The sequence below is a fragment of the Dermochelys coriacea genome, chromosome 17 (assembly GCF_009764565.3).
Source record: "Dermochelys coriacea isolate rDerCor1 chromosome 17, rDerCor1.pri.v4, whole genome shotgun sequence".
NCBI classification, from domain to species: domain Eukaryota; kingdom Metazoa; phylum Chordata; order Testudines; family Dermochelyidae; genus Dermochelys; species Dermochelys coriacea.
Window position 1 is genome coordinate 6,278,906 of NC_050084.1, and position 25,295 is coordinate 6,304,200.

Below are 25,295 nucleotides of genomic sequence, written 5' to 3' on the forward strand. Positions count from 1 at the left end.
GAATACAAAAATTTGGATCCGCATCCACGATAATTAATTTGTATCAGACCCGTGATACACCACCATTTATATGTATCCACATCCACATCTGCACCCGCAGCAGCACCCTACCTCACTATTAAGCCCTGCGCAGATTCAAAAATTTGGATCCGCATTTAATCTGCGAGCTGCAAAGATGGTAAAAATACAACCGCATCCACGGATGCAGATATCCGCAAATATAAAGCGGATATCCGTCCATTTGCTCTAAAAATTCAGGACCTACTTCTGGAAAGCTATGTCAAAGGTTACTTCCTGTACTTAAAAATATGGCCATGTAATCAACCTCCCCCTATATAACTGTAACAGATACTTCTAATAAATGATTTCCATCCTGATTGAAAAATGGTGAGAAACAGAATGAATCAGTCAAATTCTTTTGCTAGCTAAGAAACTATATATAAATCCACCCGGCTATTACTGCAAAATGAATACCATGGTCAATCGTAGCTTATGCTGTACAGAAAAATATTTCCTCACCTCAGTAAAATATGTTAACTAATATTATACTCAGTCAGTTGAACTCCTCTAGGGATAAAAGCCCACTGTGCCTAACAAAACTTTGTCTTGAATCAGACTAGCGAACGTTATTTTCATACAGAGCATTTGATAGCCGATCATGCTATAAAACTATAAAATAAAAGTTGTGTTTATTGGTTGAATTAATCCTGCTGTAGCTCACAGGGCCACATAAGAACATGTGGAATATTGGAGGGGAAGAAGGGGGATGTTGGCAAGGTTATGGGGACAGGATCAGAGAAGCTAACTCAGAAAGAGCTGTTATTACTCGGGTCTCCACTACAACCCATAACACTATTTCTATCAGGGTGTCAGAGAAACACAGTTTGATAAGCACAGAGAAGGAAAAATACCTCCAGCCATACTCAAACCTGTACTGAAAGGTTTACAAAAACCTAACCAAGAATTGGAGTCTGAAGCATCAGTACCCACGTTAGGGCACAGAAAAAGGAAATGCAAACAGATATATGGCCTATGATACTGCAAAGCGAATTCCTTTCCACCATGTGACAACATATCGTTTTGTTAAAATGCTTTCCTGTTAAGAATAACCTGAATAAAGCGTAAGAGAAAAACATTTGCCGTGAAAGGATCACGTGCTTGAAACCTAACTATTATTTTAATTCTATTTTATAACTGAGGCATATTAGGAATGTAAATACTGGCAATAGTTAACATCTGTGTGCTTTACATTTTAATTTTCATATGTTGGGCATTAAAAGGCCAGCATTTGCCTACCATTATCACACATTGGTACTTAAGGTGATCACTGCTTTCTCTGTACTTAGTAAGGGGTCTGTGGTGATTGTGTGGTAATAGATAGCAAATGTTTTTGGGCCAGACTCTCTATTGCCTTCCACCTCATGTAGTTAGCTACACAGTGCAAAGTGTGTGGAAAATGATACAATTCCAATATGACTACATAGAGTGCAGGGCAACAGAAAGTCAGGCCCTATGTTTTTAATGGCTTCTGTTGAAAATAGTCCTCAGGATAGCCTTGTGAGGTAGATGTCATCCTCATTTTACACACTGGGTAACGCGGGCACACAGGTGTAAATCTCTATTCTGTGCACAATCATTTCTGGCGTAATGCCATTTGCTCCATTCATTATCTAGTGAGGACTGTGCCCCAGAGAGACTTGTGTGGCTTTCCTAAGACTACACAGCAAGTCACTGGTAAAGCTGGCATTAGAACACGGGTGTTTCTGGTTTCCTTTCCTAAGATAGACTACACTTCTCTTTTACTTTGAGTCCCCCACACAATCTCATGGGACAACATGCAGTACTTCCATACCCTATTTTAGCAAAATCAATGTGAGTTACATTTTTGAGGCATTTCTGAAGATCACTCCTTCTACATATACCATTGTTTTCCTTGTAGATCCAGTTAGCGCACTGAATTGTGATGAGGAAAATAAGAAATTAATGAGACAAAGCATATCGTGTGGTTTTGTTGTTCTTACCCTAAACGCAAACCCATCAGAATTCCATTGCCCTAATACTGAGGTAGCTCATGCAGGGGCTTTATAATTACTACTTATTACCACCATTGGGGTAGCACGCAGAGGCCACATTCAGGACAAGGCCCCATTGTGCCAGGCGCTGTACAAATGCATAATGAAAAGACCCTTTGCCCCAAAGAGTCTACAATCTAAGCATATGATGAGAGACAACAGGTGGATAGAACAAAAAGACCTGGAAGGAGTGCAAGGTAGCAGTTAGCTGGTTACGATGAGTTTAATAAGCAATGGTGACATTTATATCAGGGTTGCTAAAGCCCTTAGTTACTTATTAGAGTGATCATGTTTTAATCAATTATGATGGGCCATTATAAATAGCTGTATTGTGGTAAAGCTGCAATGCTCCAAACAGGATAAGGACCATATTGTGCTAAGTGCTGTAGAAACAAAGAGCGAGACACGTTCCCTGCCCCAAAGAGCTTACCATCTAATCTAAGACACAATGTAACAAGGGAGAGCAACAAACCCGAGGATGGAAAGAGGGAGTCAGGAGAAGGGTAACAGCAATGTAATGTGCACAGATTGATCACCTTTGACTTAGCCTTCATGGAGACCGTTTTTTCTTCATCAGACTGTTTATGAGCAGTCTTTACAATACACTGGGATAGCAGACAACTAACAAAGATGGGGTTAGCAACACTTCTGCTGTGGTGTAGTAACCTTTTAACAGAAATATGAAATAATTTGATGTAGTCAATCATTTTGAATGACAAAAATTAACTTGCGGGATGGAAATTAACACAGCTTTTAAAAAAATGAATGTAAATAACACAAGTTTGCAAAACAGAGGTGGACAAAGGAAAGCAAATGCGATTAGACACCCCAAACAACCTGGTAAGGGATGATAAAAAAAATTTACAAGCTGTTTTGAGTCCTGAATAAAAAGGTTAATCAAGCCAGGCTGACTTATAAACGGGCAGGGTGCAGCATCCTGCAACAGAGACTAAGCAGAACACCTCTGCCGTCTTTACTGTATATGCAGCTTTCCCCATGTTGTAGCAACTCCAGCCTAATTTTTGATTCAACAGTTAATAATTCACATCACATACTGTAAAGCCCTGTCGTTCATTATTTTCCTTGTGTTTGTTTGATCTTTTGCATTCTCTTAAGGCAGCAAACTGCTCATGTGCTTCAGTTTCTGACAAATTTTGGGGCAAGAGGTGAAATATCAGGAGAAAAATCAAATCAAATGGTAATGTAATATCCTAAAGGAAGATACCTCTTTCCAAGACCCAGCACACATATAGATTATTTCCATACTGCACAGTGGGCTTTCTTGTTAATCATGATTTATGATAACATCTATGTAAGAGACCCATCAGTTAGCAAAACCATGTTACTCTGTACAAAGTGGCTTCTCAAAGTGGTACTGTGAGAAAGCTTTCTTTTCTGAAGTTGTTTTACTTTGCCTCTGAAAGCTTTCAAATTGAACGACCAAAGTTCAGCCAGCGTCTAATTTTAACCGTGAGTTCCAGGGGAGAGTAAAGCTGGTGGGAAGATTACAGAGTTTCTTGAAGCTCTGACCTACAACAGGAAGAGAGTTGTCAGCCTTCATGTCTCTCACTCTAAATCCCTAGGGAAACAACACTGGCAGAATGTTTTATAACACGTTCCCACTGTAAAATTTTGTATTTAAGAAATATGATGCTTGCTCACTTGTTTTTCTAGACCTCTATGTCAGTAAAAACAGATGACCTTAAATGAATAATTTTAGGTTTCCCTTTATATCGAAGTTTGCAAATTTAGGGCTTATTGGGTTCCATTTAAAAAAATGACAGAGATCTTGCATTAAACCAGAGCAATCCATGCACCCACACCTTGAAATCTTAGTAATGATTTTGCAACTTGTACTTGAACGAATGGAATCTTGGTAACAGTATTATTCTACCTCCAATTGCTAACTAAACAAAACAAGAAATCTAAACACAGAAGACTCTAGTCAGGAAACTGCCTGCATGATCTTCCTAAGAGGGAGAAAAAAGGTGTCTACCATAGAACAAGGGCATGATCTCTCTTCACAAGGTCGCAGCAAGAGAGATATTAAAAATAAAGCTACTGGATTGTGATATCTCAGCTGATTAAATTACATCCCATGCTTTTCCTTCTCCAAATTTTCCTTTGAGATAATGCATGGTGGTGCAGTCCAGTACCTCACTGGGTAATTAACTGTCAAAATTAATCACGAAGCAATGGGCTTCATAAAATTGTGGAGTGAAGTGGGGATGCTAACAGCAGAGAAATCAAACATTTGTATCTTGTCAGTGTAGGACTCCTTCACACCACAAAGAAGTGGAGACTAAAGCTGCAAACAATGAACAGCAGGAGAGAACATGAATGATAAATACTGGAAAATTGGAATTGTTTAGTTACAAGTTTTCAAGTACACAGGTCAGTTGTCACCTTAGAAACTACAATAGCTTGAAACATAAGAAAGGGGCATGGCTGAGCAAAGTTATTTCATTTTCTCTAGTGTTTAAACAGATCACTCATCACGCAGCTCCTTCAATTCCTATAGATGGGCGCTAGTGGCAAGAGATATTGAAATTATAGCTGATGTCTAATAAGAGAGAAGAAAACTCATACCTGAAACAATGACCATAACTGTGTGCCAAAGGCAGTTGGCTGAGCCTAACAGGACTTGAATAGCTATCTCCTCAAGAAGATAACACGGATTAGTTTTCCTGTGAACTTTCTACTCCCCTCCACTACGCTTGGTAATGAAAAACAGAAGTACCACTCTAATGCAGATTTAGAAATATTCAAAATCATCCACCAATTGTAGTTTTTTAGATCTCAAGATATCTGCTGCTAGCCTTAAAGCGAGATGTTTGTGAGAGAGGGCTGAAGATTTTTGCACTCAATAATTAGTCTTGCTGGGTTAAGAACAAAACATCTTTTAATCAGCAACTAAATGAAAAATGTCTTGAGCTAAAAGCTAGTCCACAACATCTGCCAGTTTAGCATAGATTGACAAATAAAACTCAAGAGGTATAGTCTCATTTTAGGGAATTATGTGTTCAAATCCTCATGCATGGAGATGAGAACATATGTGTTAACATTTAGATAGTCTTCTGCTGCATGTACAAAGCATTAGGATGCCTTAATGAGTTATTGTCTGAAACCAATAACAAGTTAAGCACCCTCACACATGTTCAATTTTGTAAACAATTATTCAGTTCTGAGTTATGACAAGAAATGTATTCCATCAGACACAGGTGTTATCAATGCATTATCTTTTAGTAATATATTACCCACCTTTTCCAAGAAAGGCAAGAGTTATTAACCATTCATTTTAGCCCTTGTCTTCTCTCTTTAAATGTATTTTTAAAAAGTGGATTTAGTGCCTGTGAAAGGCAGGTATAAGTGGATCCTCCTGGTCAGAGGTAAGTATGAGAAAGTAGGTCCATCTCCGTGCCTGTTATTTTTGTAAGGGTATCAGTAACAGGGCCAAGCGATTAATAATGAAGGAGATTTTGGTGATGTGGAACTGGATGGAGTCTACCAGCTTATTTCTTATAAGGCAAAACAGCCATCAGATGGATAACAGTGTAGAATCCAGCCCAGGTCACTATGACAGAAGGAGGATTCAAACTATGAAAGATTGGAAGCAAAGAATTTGCCTTCAATGATCAACATATAACAATGCATCATGAAAAAACATTTTAGAAAAATAAAAGCCTGACATAGTACATAATACTACTTTCACACCATAAATGCATCTAGCCAGAACATGGAGGGGTCAGAGGAATCATGGACAATATACACAATGAAGAACTGTACATGATCTGAAGTACATTAATGCTGACATTTTCGAGATATGATGTGGTAATGAAAAATGAATCAGACTAAAGTGAAAAAAATCCCAACTATGCCCATGTGTTTTGAAGTTAAGTAATCTAAACTGGTTAGGGCTTGATTCATCAAAGCATGTGGAAGAGGAAGCAATGTTCTTTTGGGACTCCTCACGTCTAACATTATACACGTGCTTATGTACCTCGCTAAATCATGGCCTTCATGTGCTTAATGCACTATAAGTGCAATTATTAAATTCTTGGCAATATGATATTTGTCTTCGAAAGCAATGCTAACACCCCCATTTTACAGGCATTGGGATACTACAGTCATCAGCTTCAGGGATATCTAGAGTTGGCAGTATTTGTGTCAGTTTCAGAGGAGGATGAGGAGTTTTGTGTTATTATTACTACAGAAATAAGGAATAGGGACTCTAGGATTCCCCAAGCTATGGTCCAGTGAGGGAAAAGTTTTCTTTGAATGTTTGGTAGGTCACCCTGGAAAAATCCAAAAGTTTAATTTTGGGCCATTAACAAAAATTTGTACAGAATATGAATGCAGTACCTTTCCACAAAGGAACAGGTTCAAAGGAGATTTGTCAGAGTAACTTCCATAAGAAACCAAACAGATATAGCACAGGAATGATTCTCAAATGGACAGAAAAAAGGAAACAGATATTGACAGAACCCATCAACAGTGAGTTTTTATTTAAAATCATTTGAATTGTTACTAGAAAATATTACAGCTCGATATTTTCTTCTAAGAGCGAATCCACAACATTCATTATTGAACTTTTTCAGTGTTAGGATGAGTCTAGGTAAGATTCCTTGAGCAACTAATGGATTTTAACATGCCATACCTTTCCAGCAACTAGATGCTGTATTGGTCTGCTGGTTAAAACACTGTACTTTTTAAAAAATCTAGTCATACAGATTTGCTTGATCAAAGAGCTCAAAAAGACAAGGAAAATGATTTGAGCGGTGGAAAAAGGTAAAGGAGACAAATTCAGTCTAGAAACAAATTATTTGAGGGGTCACTTGAGAATGCACAGTAATTTTCTAAACTGATCTGACTTAAGTTAATGATCTTTTCCCCCAATCTCACAACATTTAAAAAAAGGCAACATAATGAGGATGAAGTACTGCAGGATGAATGCATAAGAATTTACATGTCACATCGCAATGTTGCCAGTGTGCCAATAGCCTACCTATTTTACTTATTGAGCACCTTTTGCACTTTCGGTGAATTTCTTGGGATATTGTAGCCATTAATGAAGAATATATACATACACACACACTTTAAAATATCAGAATAGCAGCTAGAGGCTACCATCGGGATCAAGTCTACATTGTGCTAGGCACTGTACAAATAAATAGTGAAAGATAGTCCCTTCCTCCTTACAATCTAAGTAGGCAAGATGGACAAAGGGCGGTGGGGAGGGGTGGAGTGGAGAAACAGAGGCACAGAAAGATGAAATGACTTACATAAGGTTGCACTGTAGGTCTGGGCAGAGCCAGGAAGAGAACCCAGATCCCATGACTCCCAGTCAAATGCCTACCCGTTAGACAATACTGCCTTCTTTAAACACTTTGAAGTGGCATACATTTCCCAACACCACTTTAGTGCTTGACATTGATTGAATTTTAAAAACAAAACAAAAGAACATGACTTCCTCTCCTCATGTTTGGTCACTCCTTGCTTGACATCTTTACTCATGGTATTACCTTTCTATAATAGACTGTAAGATTCTTAGGACAAGGACCTTATTTTCCAGATCTCTACAGAACCAGGCCCTGTGGAGGTGCTATATACACCCATGATAGTAATGTAGTACATGTATTTCTATGTTGCTCAATATACAACTCTTGCAACAAAGAACAACAGAAAAAATAGGACAACATTGCTTAAAGGGAGGGTGGTTTCTCTCCCTCATATGCGGCACCAGTGAACCCTCCTCTGTGAAAATGGCCAGTTTTGCTCTGTGGAATGGATACGGCTAAATGTGGCCAACGGACTAAACAAATGTTTGATTCCCATGCTTTTTTTTATTTATTCATTTCTATTTTAAAAAGTAACATGTTCCCTTGGCCCTGGAATGCCTGCCTCCCTCCCCTTTGGAGCCCTGGGTTATGTGAAAATGTTTGTGCCAAGCTGGTCCGTAGGCGTGGCAAAACCTCCCTGGCTTGCTTCTGACATGTTCCTGACGTACTGTGTGGTCAAGGAACCGGGACTGGGGGGCCTGAATGAGGGCCAAGCCTTGCACTTCAGCTTCCTGACCTGGCAGCCATTCAGAGAGACCCTGCTAAGTGCTATTTCCTAAATACACTAGCTTTTCATAACAATCTTACCACATTGCTTTCCTTTACAAGCTCTCTTAAAAGAGAACTGGACTCCTTCTGGTTAATCTACACAGACTGCATTTGGAAGCCATCAGAAACTGAACTCTAAACAAAACGTTATTAATGTGTTGTAATCTGCCCTCAACGTTCCAGATGAAAAGAAAATGTTTTATAGTTTTGGAGTATACGTTTTAATTGCCTTTTAAGAGTGCATATACTTTTAGTGCTCTCTGTTATAAAACTGCAGTATCTGTTTCTTGATAACTGTTGAATGATCTCAGCTATTTTTATTAGGTTTTCTCCTCCTCTGCCTCCCCCACTTTCTTAAAACTGCCACCATTGTAATGCTCTTTCAGATCATTTCTGATATAAGGCTGGCAAACAGTTTGGGTCTAAGATAAACTCCATTATAAACAGCTTCTTTACAGTCTCTACCTCACTGTTAAACACCTGGGTCCAGAAAGTCAGTTCTGTAAATGATGATAGTTTGAGGCTGCTTTATGTAAGAATCCTGTATACATCTGGCTAAAATAACTATGTTTCTTAACTGAGTTCTTAGGCGGTCTGTTTTTTACCCATTGCTGGTACCCCATCCTTCTCACAGCCATCGCCATTTGGGCCAAGGAAGGATTTCAGATCCCTTAGACTGGAGGGGTTGTCATTGAGAAACAGGAGTGTGCTATAAGCACAGCACTCCCCGTTCCCCACTGAAAGGACTATGGATTGAACACAGGGAGAATCCTTAACCCAATCACACACTAGAGTTTCAGGGAGTTGAATCTGTAAGGTGCTCAGAACCCGCATTTCCCAGTGACTATACTGGGAGTTGAAGGTGCTGAGTACCTTATAGGATCGGGCCCTTAAATAATACGTCACAGGTAGATGAGAGAGGTGACAGATAGGTAATTGGGGATGCTTTCCAGGGCCCTCTCTATTTACAAAGATACTTGCTAACATATGTAGAAATCCTAATTTACGTAAACACCTGGATTTTTTTTAAAATGTTGCTTTCACTGAATGAACCCTTTAGGGCTGGATGCTGGACACTCAAGCATCTGTTTGTTTAAACAACAGTCAAGCACCTGCTCAACACAATTACTAATTTAATATCAATACATATGCCAGAAAAGCACTGAGATCGCTCTATGTCGACATATTGTAAATAGCCACGGTTTGTTTTCCAAATGTTGAGGTTTTATCCTTTTCAATTTTCATTTCTTTTAAATGTAATTAGCTCCCCCTCAGCCCTTCAAACATTAACTCCAACCTTCCTGTCTCTGGCACTTCTCTAGTACCTTCTTGACTTGTGGGATATTTTTGCCTGATAGAGTACAGGACAGGATATTTCTCATTTGGAACTGTGGTCATTTCATGGAGAACAATCCCTTTTCAAAGTTTTCCTCTCGTACCTAAAATATTGCAAATGGCAAAGAAAGCCTCTCTCACCCACTGGTCTGGGAGTCATGTAATGTAAGCGAACTACAGTTTATCTGACTTTTTAATCTTCAAAATTATTAGCACTTGTACTTCTTTATGTTGTTTTAAAAATATTTGTCAGTACATACGTACGTTTGTGAAGATTTATGAACTGGGAGCAATGAAGTCTTCTATTAATCGAGTACTGTGCAATCGTTAAGCAACATTTTCCATTATGCTGTACACATGAACTTAGCTGAGCTTTGTACAGGACACAGAGAGAACTCCCTCCTCATGTGAAATTACTCTTGTGCCTTCCCTAAGCCAGTTTATCACATTTTTTTAAAAAAAATTATGTTGGTCACTATTACTTCTGCTGAGCACTGTTCTGAATACTCCGAACTCAGATCATCTGGAACCTAGTATTGTGTTTAATGTGGACTCTGTGATTATAAATTGCTGATTTAGCTAATGTGCCAGCTAGTATTTCAGCACTGTGTGTTTATGGTAAAGAATCACTGCCCATTTTGGGCCCAATACTGCAAAGTGCCCATGACATCCACAAAAGTAACTGCAAGTCAAAGATGCTCAGCATCTCAGAGCTTCGGTTCCTGGTTTACCAATAAAGTCATTTTAAAAATAACACTCAGTCACCACTGCTTGCTTATCTGCAGGATTCATACCACAGCATGCTTTAATATTGATTTTATAGGGACACACAGGCCCTTACTGAACAACATATATTCCCTAATGGTAAGACACAAAAAACATTGATTCATGAACAAAAATGGTCTAAAAATTTGGGCATGCAAGTTCTATTATTAACTAGGTCAATCTAACTTACTACAACTGAAACTAATACGTCAGACACAGATTCTACCACCATTACAAAAGCAATGTTTTCATGAACTGCATTTGAATAATTCCTCCAACATGTGCAAATTGTACATCAGGCACATGTTACATAGACACCCCCCCCACCCCTACCACTTTTGGTGACCTATCGTTTATGAATGTTGATGCTGAGAAAAACCCAACCCTGTTACTTATTCTGGTGTGTTCACAAGTTCCAAAATCAAGTCTGTGGTTTTCTGAAATGCCCCTTTAAGGGACTGTCAACACAAGAGAATTTTACCAGTTACACTGGTATAATTATACTGGAATAGTTAAACCAGTATTACTATATTGGTTTAACTATATCAATAAACCTCCCATGTCAACACTTGTATTCTAGTATAAGAGTAGCTGTTGTGGTTTAGCTTAACTCCCAAGTGATATAAGGTAAACCAAAAGAAGGGGATCCACTGATATCAGAATAAAAGTTTCCACATGGGAGGGATTATACCAGTATAACTATATTGGTTTAAAGTCACATCTTAGCTTATACTGGTATACCTTTCCAATGTAGACAAGCACCAAAAGACTTCACTGACATGTAGTAACTGGTAGAAGTGGTTTTTTTTGTTTTTGTTTTTTTTTAATCAGCTGTAATATCTTTAGGAGAATGAGAGTGATTTTCCTCATTTTAGTTTATGGGGTTCTAAGCTATTAGAAGCCTTTTAAGAGGAAACAACAAGAATCTTAATATCAGTAGACTGTGCCAATTCAGTTCTTTCATTCAGTGTTATGAAACTGAACTGATTGAGGTCATATCTTCATTGCTGAAGAAAGAATACAGCATGTGGTGATACTGCTATAACTATCAGTAGAATTTCTTCTACTCAGATACCAGTTTGGTGACCATATTATTGGATTTTGTGTTGGTGGACATATTTTAAGCTACACTTTCATCTGTGTACATCTGTATGTTGTAAGCCAAATATGGAGGAATGAGACTTGTAGTAGTTATGGGATAACTGGTTCTGTGAAAAGTTTCTGATAAAATAAGACCTGGCTTAAACCTTCATTTGTCCCTTCAGTACAAACCTCTGAGGTTTGAAAAGTTCGGTAACAGTTTAAAGAATAAGACCATTGTTTCTGAACTTCTTGGGTAGGGCTGGTACAGGAAGCAGAAATACCTCAAGAAAAGCTATTCTTGAGATATTTTTGACTTTTCCAAAATCAAAAAGTGCTGGACATCTCACAAGAAACCCCATTCTGATGAGATTTCCTAATCTGATTTATAGACAAAACAGGTTCAGAGAGAAGTTTAGACAAGCATTGGTATTAAACTTCTAAAAACGTTCTCACCTAGTTTGGAGGGAGGGGGAATGGTGTGTAAACCTGCCAGAATTGAGAAATAAAAACACAAACATAGAAGTCTTAGTTCTCAAACAAGCAGAAGTATTAGTCTTTATAGCAATTACCCCTCAGACATTGTTTCCTTTTGCTATGTTATATGGGTAGCAACAGCAGAAATCTGAAGTGGACTTTACATTTCTTTTGGGTGTTGTTGCAGATGGTTACAGTGCTTTATTTGTAATGAAAGAGGTGCCTGGGCTCAAGTAATTTTTTTACTTTCATAACTGACATGGCAAGCACAGAGGTGCTGGGACTATGAACTGCCAAGCCTAGAGGTGCTGGCCAGCCTGGCACAAATTAAGCCCTGGATGGTTAACAAGGACTGGTATACGAAATGGAAAGATTAGGGAGAGGGTGAGGGACGGGAAAATAGATACTGCAAGGTTTGTTGTTTTTTGACATTATAGCCCAATATGATCTTGAGCTGCAGTTAGGTAGAACATGTTGCTCTTGATGTTGAGCTGTTCAATAAAGTTTTACTGGCCAGCCTGAAAGGAGAAACATCTGCGAAAGTTAGAGCAGCTGTGGTAGTAATAAAGCAGCTGGCCTATGATCAGCTCTGCTCTCACCAGTAGGTGGTATTGTGGTCAACAGTATTACAACAGAGAATTTCATGAGAATAAATGAATAGACAAAGAACATTCTATTTATTGCTATTTTTAGCTAGCTGGAAAAAAGTAAACCAGTCATGTTCTGTATAACTTAAACCTCAGCTACGTCATATTTTGCATGGCAGACATTTTCTATTCAAAGACTGGAAACCTTTAAAGATAAGTATTTCTAACAATATGTCCCTGACAACTGACCTTCCACACATAATTCTGATTGAATAGTTCCTATAGACAACATTAGTCCTTGTTCCTGGAAGAGACTATGGAGCAGCATGTTCAAGCAAATTCAAAAATTATACGTAGCTGATCTCTAAATAGTACAGATTTATCTTTAGGCTCTCTCTGCCACCATATCCACATAGGAGATTTTACATGTAATTTTAGAAATCAAATAATGATTGAGTCCAATAATAAACCACTATTAAGAGGCAATCATTCCTCCATGTAATTAATGATGAACATTAAACAAGTGGATGAAATAAAATACATTGCACATGTAAAATAACTGCTTGGGAAATAACCTTTTGAGCCACTGGAAAATTACAAAGTTCAATCAACTTTATTTCTGGTACAATTAATCATCCCAAGCATGCCTCCTCCCCACTCTACCCCCATCAGAAGCCAGATGAAGAAATAAATAAAATTTGCCATGATGTGAATTCTTAACTGGACAGAAATAGAATATTCTTAGTACTATATTAGCACCTTCCCCCAACAGACTTCAAGAAAGCAGTCATGATTTTAAGATATAGTATATTGTTAGAGGCGATATCTACTTTTAAATTAGAATGTCCTATGCATCTTCAACAAAGAGAACATTTTCCTTTTTAATCAAAAACAAAAATCAGTCCTTTTAAAAAAAAAAAGACAACATTGGGCTATTGCCTGAAGATACAATCTTTGGACCCAATCCTGTGACGTCAACTGTTATTGCAAGATCAGACCGTTTTATGGTTGTTACTTAAAATCCAAGGCAGCTGAACATATCCTTATTTTTGTGTGTGCATAATTTGCTATTACAAATAAAAAAAAATCGACATCTTAGGCAATCATATATCAAAACAAGCCATTTCACATGGGGTTTATAATAGCCACTAAACAGTCAAACTAAAACACCCCAAAAATAATTCTGCTTATTACAATGCAGCTGGACTATGAACAATGAATAATTATGAGTACAGTAGCTTTTATAGTAATCATGTTTGTGCCAAAATTGTTCACAACTTTTTTTGAATTATTATTATTAAATACCAGGCACATTTGCAAATGTATCTTTTGTAGGAAAAATTCTAAGGATTGACTTAAAATACTTTTTACAGCAGGCTGCCTTATCCTGTGCTGGAGTCAGGGGACTTCACCCAGCCCGGTGCAGAACAGTCAGAGCACAAGGGTTGTGGACAGAACCCGACCCATGGTAGGCAAGTATGAATCACACGCCCTATAAGAAATCGCCTCTTTTCCTTTCCCAAGCATAACTCTACATGGCTGGAGAAATTTCTTCTACTCAGGGTCTCCTTTTACTTCTGATTAAGTTTGGGACATGACTTGCACATTCTTTCTTCATCTCCGTGTTACTCAGTCTAAGCTTTTTAAATATTAAAGTGAATATTTCCATGAGGCAAGAAAGGAAGGAAATTATATGGTGGGAACTATGAGCAAAAGGGGCAGAGAGACTCCTACCACGGTGAATAATTCTCATCTCACATCCTATCCTTCATTGAGCTGTAGCTCACGAAAGCTTATGCTCTAATAAATTTGTTAGTCTCTAAGGTGCCACAAGTACTCCTTTTCTTTTTGCGAATACAGACTAACACGGCTGCTACTCTGAAACCTGATTCATTCCCTTGGCGACCTTGGGATAAATCTACCAAAGGAAGAAGGGAGAGGAGGAAAAGAAGATTAATTATATGAGACAAAAGATGAGAGAAGGGAAACACAGATTTTTGAATATGCATGTTATTTTGGCTACTGAAGGTCTGATCCAGGAGCTCTGCTAAATGGTGTTGAGGAACATATTTTAAAAACATGGTTGTTGCACTGAAATTTAGTTTCTTGCAGAGATAATAAGTTGCTTTCATTTACATGTTGACCGCATTTGTCGACTCCCTTTTGGCAGCTGAAAAGATTTTTATAACCTCCTGGAGAGGTTGTAAAATTTTAGATTCTTTCTGTCAACCATTAGGCCATCATCAACCTATCTTCAATACTTAATTTGATCAGACTAACCTTCTTTCTGTTTTATTATCAATGATATTTTCCTGATGGGTGTTGCAGGAGCTAGAGGCACGTGTACTTAGATCAGAAGCCTCTTAAATCACCAGAGCACTATTTCAATCATCTCACTGTGGCATAAGGTGAGATCATTCAATGGAGAAATGAATGGCAGTGAAGAAAAGAACTCTTTTTGGCCAGATATCAGATACTGTTTCTTGAAATTAAATTCTGAGTTGCTAAGTGATCCTGCTCATGAAAAAGGCTAATCTGGGGAACCCCCACTTCTTCATTAGCCTGTTTGTCCAAAGGGAAGAACTAATTGCAAGGGAGCAGGTTACATGGGGAACACAGGCCAGGGAAGGCCAGAAGAAAGAAGGGAAACTCTATCTTTGTCTAATTCCCTGTACATGAGCTCTAAAAGCATCCAGTTCCTAGCTATTAATCAATCCGAAACCAGCCCGTTTCAAATTTTAGATCCAGGTGTCACCAATGTTCAGAGGTCTTCTCTAATGGTCAAGAGTTTCATGGAATGCAACTGCTGCAGAAGGTCATGGTTTCAGAAATCAAGGTGATGTCTCAGGTAGCTAGAGCCAATACCATGGAAGACTTTGAATATCAGTGTAGAGACCATGAGCTGGACTCTGTATTCAACATAGAGCCAGTGCTGAGAGCAGAGCATCAGAGTGACGAGCTTGTGGCGCCCCATATTGCTTAGCAGATTGGTGGTTGTACTCTGAACCAGTTGGAGCTTATCAGTAGGTGTGCAGCATGAGTGTTGTTTTTAAAATAGCTACAATTCAAAAGGTCAATTGTAAAGTCATTTGATTACAATAGTAATAAAAAAGTAAACATTAACTCACAATTTCTCCTTAGGTCTTTCTTATTTCCCAGTTGGTACTATTGCTCCCAGAATCAGTTGCATCGTATGAATCTGCAAGTTTATCTTGATTTAAAATCTTTAACTTCTCAGTTATAAATAGGAGAAAATAAATTCTCTTCCATTCAATAAAAGAAAGCTCAGGACTTCTACAGTATCTTGATCCCAGCAATTACATATTATCCACTACCACTACATGACAGAACTTTCAAAATAAAGTTCACATATTAATGTGAGGTAGTGATTATACACTCTGCATTTATAATGAAAAGTAAAGATTAATTATTAAATTTCTGGTATAACCTGGTATAACAGAGGTTAGCTAGGCCCTAAAATAATTCTAGAAAGTTTTGAATACTGAGGTCTCAGTCATTAGTACTTAAAAATGTTTTCTTTGAATGATGCAGATGCTAAATGCTTTCATGTTATTTAAAAAAGTGCAGATAAACAGTTCACTTATGAGCAAAAAGCCACTGGACAGATCCTTAGTGTGTGTAAAATGGCGTAGCTCCATATAAGTTAATGAAACTATGCTGACTTATACCAGCTAATGATCTGGTTCCCTGCCCCCATGTTTAGTTTCAGAAAAAGAACCTTAATTTTCAGAACCAACAATCATGACGTTTTTTAAATGAATGAAGAGTCACATATACTATTTATGTGAGGCATCTGCATAGGTCTTTAAGTTGACTTTAAGTTGACCCAAAACCAACCTACTTCTGCACTCTGCGCAAAATGAAAAACAAGAATGAAATGGCCAAGACCACTTTTGCTAAAATCAAACCCTAACATGTCTGCACTTCCTGCACCACCTATTAATTCCAGAAACAATCCCACAACGATTGCAATGGATAACTGCAGAAATAACCAGAAAGGCTTAAGAAGAGTCTGGCTAAGGAAACTTCCTAAGACCAAAGTTTTCTGCCAGAAAGAACATTTGAGAGCTTAATAGCTGACTGACCCACTGATCACTCATATACATAGATGCAAGTCCTGGTTTCAGTGACAGAAAACATAAAGAGGAGCCATGTAAAGAAAAACAAATAATACTGTCACAATAAGAGTGAAATAAAGATGATCAAGCGACAAGATGCTCATGTTCCCTTTACTCATCTCAAACTCTGAAGGACAATTAATGCCCACATTAGTGACATTTGTCACAGCATGTATACCAGTGTTGGCATGCAATTTATAAGATTTAAAACAGTTTCTTTTTTTTGTCCCATGTACTACAGAACACAAACACAAATCATCTTTACAGTGGTAAAGAGGAATGGTTTTCTCAAGCAGTAACTGTAATACTTGGCACTTACATCTCTGTATTCAAAGAGTTAAGCTTGGTCCAGTAAAGATAAAAATCTCCAGTTTTATTATTTTGTAAGGCTGCCTAACAAATGAGGATCCAGCTGTAATTGTAACATTCCAAGCTCCGAAGGCGCCAAGTTTTACTAACTATAATTTAAGCTGGTCCAGTTGATGCAGTCCAAATTCTTGTTTGGATAATCAGCCTTTGTTTAAATATGTACAAAAAAAGCATAGGCCAGCATTAGCCTCTAGGCATGTCATGTGAGCTTATTACCCTGAAGCTTGCAGTAGCAGAAACTCATACACAAGAGGAGGATTATTTTGCTAGTATTACTGTTACGGTAACATATAATCAGTCCTGCTCTCCACCCCTCCCCACTGCCTTACAATTCACAAGTCTTCTTTCCAAGTTCAAATAAAGTTTAAAGGTGAAAAGGTCAAGGAAGTTTCATAGCTGGCTGTTGAAAGAGGTAGAAATAACCAGGGTCTCCAAGTTTGCATCTATTAAGGGCTCAACAATTTTATATTTTGCTGCAATTCTTAAGTGTGTGATCCCTTATGTATGATCTGTTTGGATAGAAATTAAACACTTGTTAATAATTTATAACATAATATAATTAGAAAATAATAATATATGTCAAGCAACTATATTCAATACATAAAGCAACATGAGTGGCTCATTAGTTTATTTGTCAAAGCAACAATATTTTTTTAATCTCATTTCTGCTGAGGGAACAACAGTTCAAGAACCACCCAGCTTGCTTGGAAGTAATTTCTCCATCAGCTGGGAGTGATTTCCAAATTTCTTTGCCTCACCCACATCCAAGTCATGCTTTAAAGGCTGACTCTGGTTTAAGTTCTGACCAGGAGGTGCCAGAACAGTCACTATAAATAGAAAAAGAGGAGGTACGGCCAGGGGATAAAGTCTTGATATAAACAGAACGTGGATCTCACAGTAACGTGCTGCACATCATTAACTCTAAATCTTAGGTTTGAATGCACAGTGCCAATACAAGGTCCATAAAAATGGCAGTCAAAATGAGATATTTAATAAACAGCAAATTCTGCACTATTTATACATTTGCAGACATATCCTCTCGGCTCATAAGCCAAGAAGGAAGCTCAGTAGGTGGTGCTCTGCCCTCTAAGTAAGTGCCAAGGAGCCACAGAAGGTCCCATTTTTCTTCTGAGATGTGAAATCGAAAAGTATGTATGCCATTGGCCTCTTTAGGGAGAGAAGGTGTTATGCCTAGCAGGGCTAGGCCAAATTCCAAGTTGGGTAATTACATTACTTGGTCTATGTTAAAATTCCCCTGTAGTCCCCTGGATATATACAATGGCACTCAAATGGTGAAAACTGTCCTAGCACCACTGAAGTCATGAAGCAATGCCAATTTACATCAGCTGGAGAATCTACTCCATTATCTTTATGCAGCACTCATTCATTATTCATAGCTTTGAAGACCAGAAGGAACCATTGTGATAATTTAGTTGACCTCCAGTATAATACAGGCCACGGAACTTCCCCCAAATAATTCCTAAAGCATGTCTTTTTGAAGAAAAAAATCCAATCCCGATTTTAAAATGTTTCAGATTTTAAAATGGTCAGTGATGGAGAATCCACCATGACCATTGGTAAATTGTCCCAACTGTTAATTACCCTTACTGCTAATCAAGTCACCCCTTAACCTTCTCTCTGTTAAGCTAAATAGAGTGAACTCTTTGAGTCTATCACGATAAGGCATGTTTTCTAATTCTTTATTCATTCTCATGGCTCTTCTCTGAACCCTCTCCAATTTATCGACATCCTTCTTGAATTATGGGCACAGAATTGGACACAATATTCCAGCAGCTAGTGCCAACTATAGAGGTAAAATAACCTCTTGACTCCTACTTGAGATTCCCTTGTTTCTGCATGCCAGAACTGCAATATCATTTAGAAGCTAACAGCTCGGACACTCCTTGACACCAACACAATTCTGTCGCGGGCAGTGGCCTAACTTTTATAATATCTCCCCTAGATGCTCAGTCCCATGTTTAACACTACATTTTCATAGAACCATAGAACTGGAAGGGACCTCGAGAGGTCATCTAGTCCAGTCCCCTGCACTCAAGGCAGGACTAAGTATTTATTTTTCACTTGTTTCATATCAATTACTAATCTATTTTAAAAGGTCAGATTTAAATAGAAAAAACAAGAAAGGGCAGATTAAGGATGAAATGTGGACTTAATTCATCCTTTTCAAATTCCTTGTGGCAGATCATCAGCTGGGGTAAGTAGTCATTGTTATATATACAGTAATGACAGGTTTCAGAGTAGCAGCCATGTTAGTCTGTATTTGCAAAAAGAAAAGGAGTACTTGTGGCACCTTAGAGACTAACAAATTTATTTGAGCATAACCTTTCATGAGCTACTGCTCACTTCATTGGATGCATACAATGAAGTGAGCGGTAGCTCATGAAAGCTTATGCTCAAATAAATTTGCTAGTCTCTAAGGTGCCACGTATACAGTAATAACAGTTTGAACCAGCTGAGGATCTGCTGTCTTATGCTTCTCATAAACTTGTTCTCGCATATATAACTGATCTCTTTTCTTCTCACTTGCTGCCTGTGCATCTTGTCTACCTTTCATTTCCCTGTCCTCTCTTCCCTTTGTACCTTCTCTCATTCTGCCCCTAGCTTGGAACAGTTTCCAACTATTTCCCCTACAGTCCAACTTCGTTCAAAAATCCTTCATCCTTTTACTTCTCACCTATCATCTCCCCTTGTCCTTTCTTCCATGAATTGTTACTCCACATTTTGCTCATGTGCCTGGTCTTTGTAAATCTTTGTAAGACTTCTAAGGCAGGGAATGTGTGACTTGAAATAACAATACATACGTTTTACAACGTACGTGATTACCAAATTTAAACATTCATTACTTTAAAGCTACAGCTTATTGATAGTTCAAGATAAGAAGCTACCCACTTGGTTAACTTGAGGACTAAGCTGAACAGATCTTCAGCCCTTGTCTGACAGAGTGATCAAGTCTTTAAAAAAAAACTGAAATCATTGTGGGTGGGGGATGAGCTGAAAAAAAAGTACTACTTTCCTAAGTTCTACCCAAAACCTCAATCACCAAAAGGAGATTTTATTCAGGGTAGATTGTACAGCTCTTCATAACATAATAATCATCCCTCTTCTTTCTTGCATTGTTGGATCACTAGTTTTTTAAATAAACACTGACTTGTAAGAAGATTTTTACCTGAGTAAAGACTACAGGATTTGGCCCTCACATTATTTACCTAAAATATCTTCTTGTACTACTACCGTCATGGTTCTAAAAAAATGTACATTTTGGAAACAAGAACCCCAATCCTCCAGAGCACCATCTGTTTGATGCCTATCTCCCAGTACAAAACAGATTTAAACCCAGAGGAAATGGTCCGAGGATGCCCCAGCACAGAGAAATCTTTAAGCAATGTGGGTGCTGCCATAGCAGCTCCATCACCACCTTCTTCCTAGGGCCTTACTTACATGGAGCAATTTACCAATACAGTTGTAGTGGAATAAACTGTACCACAATAATTATGCTGATATAACTCACCTGAGTGGACACACTAATCCAAAATAAGAGAGACTTTATTCCAAGATAATTATTCTGCTATAGATTTGCCGGTCAATTTCCCTGTGTAGACATGTGCAACACTCAGAATAAGGGGTGCGGTGACCTTAGGTCCCAGGGCAACTGGCATAACGTAGAGCAGCATGCAGGAATTTCTATATTTTGTTGGGGGCCTGGACTACTATTTGATAACTCCAGGATTCACAGAAAGCCAGAATGATTTTAAAGCTACATTTGCACACATACATCACTGTTGAGCTGCACTGGGGATGTTAATAGGCAGGGCTCCAGGATCTAGCTCTGTATCATCTTACAATGCAGGAAGTAACATTTTAGGTATTAGAGTACAGCCATATAGGCAGGGACTCCATATTTATCTCTAAAATGTCATGCTAATTCTTGGAATTACATAGATAAAAATATTGACAAATATTTCTTTTCATTCAGTAGGATGTTTTAAGGGTCAAGATCTGAATCTGTCTAACAAGACAGCATATAACACAGGATTATTTTTGGTAAATATCTGGCTGGTCAACAAAGATTTAAAAATGCCAGCTTTATTGGGCTCCTCATTTCGTGGAAAGATATTTTATCAATCATCCCCACAGCAAAACAAAACAAAACAAACCCCCCCCTGGATTATCAGGATACTTCAAAATCCCACCACCACTGATAAAGTAGGATATATAAGCAAAGGACAGCAGAATACACTTAATACAATGTAACTGCTATTGACTGAAGTTCAACACCACCAAAACTGCACCTAAGAGACTTCAACAGACATATTAGAACTTCATGAAGTTTGCTCTGAAATGACATAGTGTAGATAGAAACTTTAATGATACATGCTTTAAGCCATAGGTAACATATATTATGCCTAAATATATTGACAATTTTCTGTATCACTTTTCTTTTTACTTTATAAATGGCAGTACTGTACATTATAAACCACATTTACAAATGTCATCTCGTTCAAATATTTAACTCATATAAAAGTGCAAGTAACAGCCATTTAGCTTTCCAGAAAAGAAATAAGCCCAAAACTGCTAATGGACATCTAGGGCAGTAAAATCACTTCTGCAAAATCCATTAGTCATTAAAAGTTCTGTCGGGCTCAGTTTTTACAGCAAAACCTGTAAAAACTCAATATCTGATTTCTCTACTGGGATACTGAGGTGCGAAGATCCAAATAATGCTGGAACTGATTTTGTATATTTGAACCATCTGAACTCAGTCTGCCCTTCAAAATTATTTTACCACTAACTTTTACAGGGTTCTAGACTACTGTACTACAAAAATAAAAAACATTAAAACAATTAAAAATACAACCAACTTTATAACCCTTCCACTGGAATTGGTCTTATTTGTTCAAAAAGAGGAACAGCCATGAAAGAATGGCAGAAATGAATGAAAGCCTCCAGATACTCCAGTAGAACAACATCTCATAGCACACTATTGAAAAAAACACTGAAACTAAATGAAGACTGCACTGAAAAAAACACTGAAACTAAATGAAGATTGCCCTGAACAAAGAAGGCAGTTGCTTATTTCCATCTGGAAACACTGTCAAATGGAAGCAAATTCCACAAAACTCCCAACTGATAGAAGAAACATAATTTTGCATCTTGCATTATCTACACACACTAGCTGCAGCAGTCGGCTGCATCTCACCCAACTAGGAAAATATTTCTATTTGTCTTACATCAAGGTTTCAAGCGGTGCCAAAACAGAGGCACAGAAGCAGCATCTAGGATACAGTGTTAGTTGATGAGATTTTCCATTCCTTTGTTAGATTTCTCCTTTATTTTTAAGGACTTCTGTGCTGTGTAGTCAGGGTAAACTCTGGTAACATATGGTAGCAGGGCACACGTTACATTTTACAAAGTTACGGCTTTGCATAATGTAAAGTGTGATGTTTAGATCCCTGGATCTATAATTACAACTGAACAGTTACACTGTATTTTTTAAAACCAACTAACAATTCCAGCTATCCTAAGCTTTCTTGGGCCAAATCTTACCCTATGTTATGCAGTTAAGAGAAGAGAAGACAGGGTGAGGTTTTATAGACCCGAGTGAACCCAGGCAGCAGCAGAGCTACATATCTAGTTGACCTATGTGAGTGAGCTTGGAGAGGAGACTGGATGCTGTGCCTACTGCAATTCCACTTGTCCAAGAAGTCACATGTCTAGCAACTAGTAGGCATGGCTGGCCTTAAGTTGTGGAGGGCGACACGTGGCAGCTGAAGATGATACTAGCATATTGCTACTCCACCATGCATTTCTTCTTCTGTCTGAACAGCTCTGGTAAGTACCATTTCGTGCCTATAGTAGCACGAAACCAAGAGGTAAAGACAGGATTTAGCCCTTGTTAGGTTTTGCTGGGGTTTCTATGGCATACACTTGCAATTAATATCTTTTTAAAAAGTTGGTTATTCTAATGCATGTTCTGAATAATTATTTCTGACTCAGGTTCCAATTCTTCACTGTGCTTCCATGTCATGGACTGTGGCAGTTCTCTGATCCTCAGCCCCCTCGTCCTGGTGGAAGTTAGAGCCTCAAGAGGCTTGCTGTAATTTCTGCTACATGTGGAAGCTCTGTACATCAGCAGAGGACCAGCGGTAGCGAAGCTTGGCTCTCCCATGCCCTCTCTCATCCTGCCTCCAGACCACATCCAACACGTCTCCTCTGCCCCCTTATGCCGGGAGTGAGGCAGCTGGCGTATGAGGCAGCTATGCTGGTGGACTGTCACCTTACTGAAAAGTGAGTTCTCCTGCATGAATCTCTGGCCAATTTCATCACAAAATTAACGTGGTAGACCAGAGAAGTCAGCCCCTTTTTAGTTTGTTTGTTTGGTTTGTGTGTGCATATGTGTACATACTTGTCTTGCTCTTGTGCTACAGTTACTAGAATATTAAGAAAGTAGGCCAAAGGTTTGTACTGGTGTACTATAATACACAATACTGGAACTGACAAAGTACATAAAGTATATCTAGAGCTATAATATTAAATATTCAGAACATAAGGGAACCCTTCTGCTCCCTGGCTTAAGCCAATCTCTCACTACTGGGGCTAGAAAGTAACTTTCCCCAGGGACATGTTATCCCATAACTGCAGGATTTTTTGCACGTATTCTGAAGCAACTAGTACTGGCTACCGTTGGTAACGGACTACGGGATTAGATGGACGACAGATCTGATCCAGTCCGGCAATCCCTCTGATCCCTGGGACAGGAGTTCAATGATCATTTCATTTATCCTTTTTCAGTCAATATATCTTCTAGATTGTGCTCTCTTTAGGGAAAGGACTGTTTCTTACTATGTATTTGTACAGTGCCTAGCACAACAGGTCTCAGATGGGATATATAGGTACAGAGAAGGGCTACTAGGATGATCCGAGGAATGGAAAACTTGTCTTATGAAAGGAGACTCAAGGAGCTTGGCTTGTTTAGCCTAACTAAAAGAAGGTTGAGGGGAGATATGATTGATCTCTAGAAATATATCAGAGGGATAAATACAGGAGAGGGAGAGGAATTATTTAAGCTCAGCACCAATGTGGACACAAGAACAAATGGGTATAAACTGGCCACCAGGAAGTTTAGACTGGAAATCAGACGAAGGTTTTTAACCATCAGAGGAGTGAAGTTTTGGAATAGCCTTCCAAGGGAAGCAGTGGGGGCAAAAGATCTATCTGGTTTTAAGATTCTACTTGATAAGTTTATGGAGGAGATGGTATGATGGGATAATGGGATTTTGGTAAGTAATTGATCTTTAAATATTCAGGGTAAATAGGCCAAATCCACTCAGATGGGATATTAGATGGATGGGATCTGAGTTACCCAGGAAAGAATTTTCTGTAGTATCTGGCTGGTGAATCTTGCCCATATGCTCAGGTTTTAGCTGATTGCCATATTTGGGGTCGGGAAGGAATTTTTCTCCAGGGCAGATTGGAGAGGCCCTGGAGGTTTTTCGCCTTCCTCTGTAGCATGGGGCATGGTTGACTTGAGGGAGGCTTCTCTGCTCCTTGAAGTCTTTAAACCATGATTTAAGGACTTCAATAGCTCAGACATGGGTGAGGTTTTTCATAGGAATGGGTGGGTGAGATTCTGTGGCCTGCGCTGTGCAGGAGGTCAGACTAGATGATCAGAATGGTCCCTTCTGACCTTAGTATCTATGAATCTATATAGGCAATATTATCATACAAATAATAAACAACAACAAAAGAAAGAATAAGCAGTTAAGCACATAGCATTAGAAAGCACAGCCTCACATGCCAATGGATTAAATATTGCAAGCAAACCAATTACAATCAAGCTTATGCTCAATTCATTTTGCTTTGTTGATAGGTAGCCTTATAGAGATAGCACAGAAACAATGGTGATGGGTACAGAATAAAGGCTTATATAATTAAAGAGAGACACAGCTAGATAGGATAGATAGCTACTGTAGATCGTATGCAACCTTTCAAACCCAGCATTCTGATTTAGGATAGAAAGAGCCCTTTTTAACGCTCATGGACAGCAGTTCATAAATCAACCAATTAATCGGTGACAGTTCATTTTAGGATGCTAGGCCTCTATACACCCAGAACTCCCTGGATTCAGCTAAAGCATCTCCATGAGACAATTCACCTGTTCACTGCTGTCTGGTAGCTAATTCTGATTCAGGAGCTAATAGGTACAGCACTTCTTTCTCAGTCATCACAGCTGTGACTCAGGGGTTCAGAAACGTAACCTGGCTAGTGCAGATAAAACTGTGCGTTTTCCTCATAACTATCTATGACCGCAATGTGATTAACTGTATTTATGATTATTATTATTTG

The 25,295-nt window shown here is 38.5% G+C and overlaps 1 protein-coding gene across 10 annotated transcripts in view; it reads right to left on the bottom strand.

The window, feature by feature from the left end:
* BCAS3 (BCAS3 microtubule associated cell migration factor) overlaps nucleotides 1–25,295 on the bottom strand; it is a 492,153-nt gene that overhangs the window by 112,757 nt on the left and 354,101 nt on the right. Inside the window, exon 25 of one of the 10 annotated variants that reach the window (XM_043499435.1) lies at nucleotides 16,930–17,440. The exons of the other annotated variants lie outside the window; for them this stretch is intronic. Within the exon in view, the coding sequence (XP_043355370.1) occupies nucleotides 17,430–17,440 (11 nt within the window). The 3' untranslated portion in view covers nucleotides 16,930–17,429. Of the gene's footprint in view, nucleotides 1–16,929; nucleotides 17,441–25,295 lie in introns of those variants that run through there. 10 annotated transcript variants of the gene reach the window in all.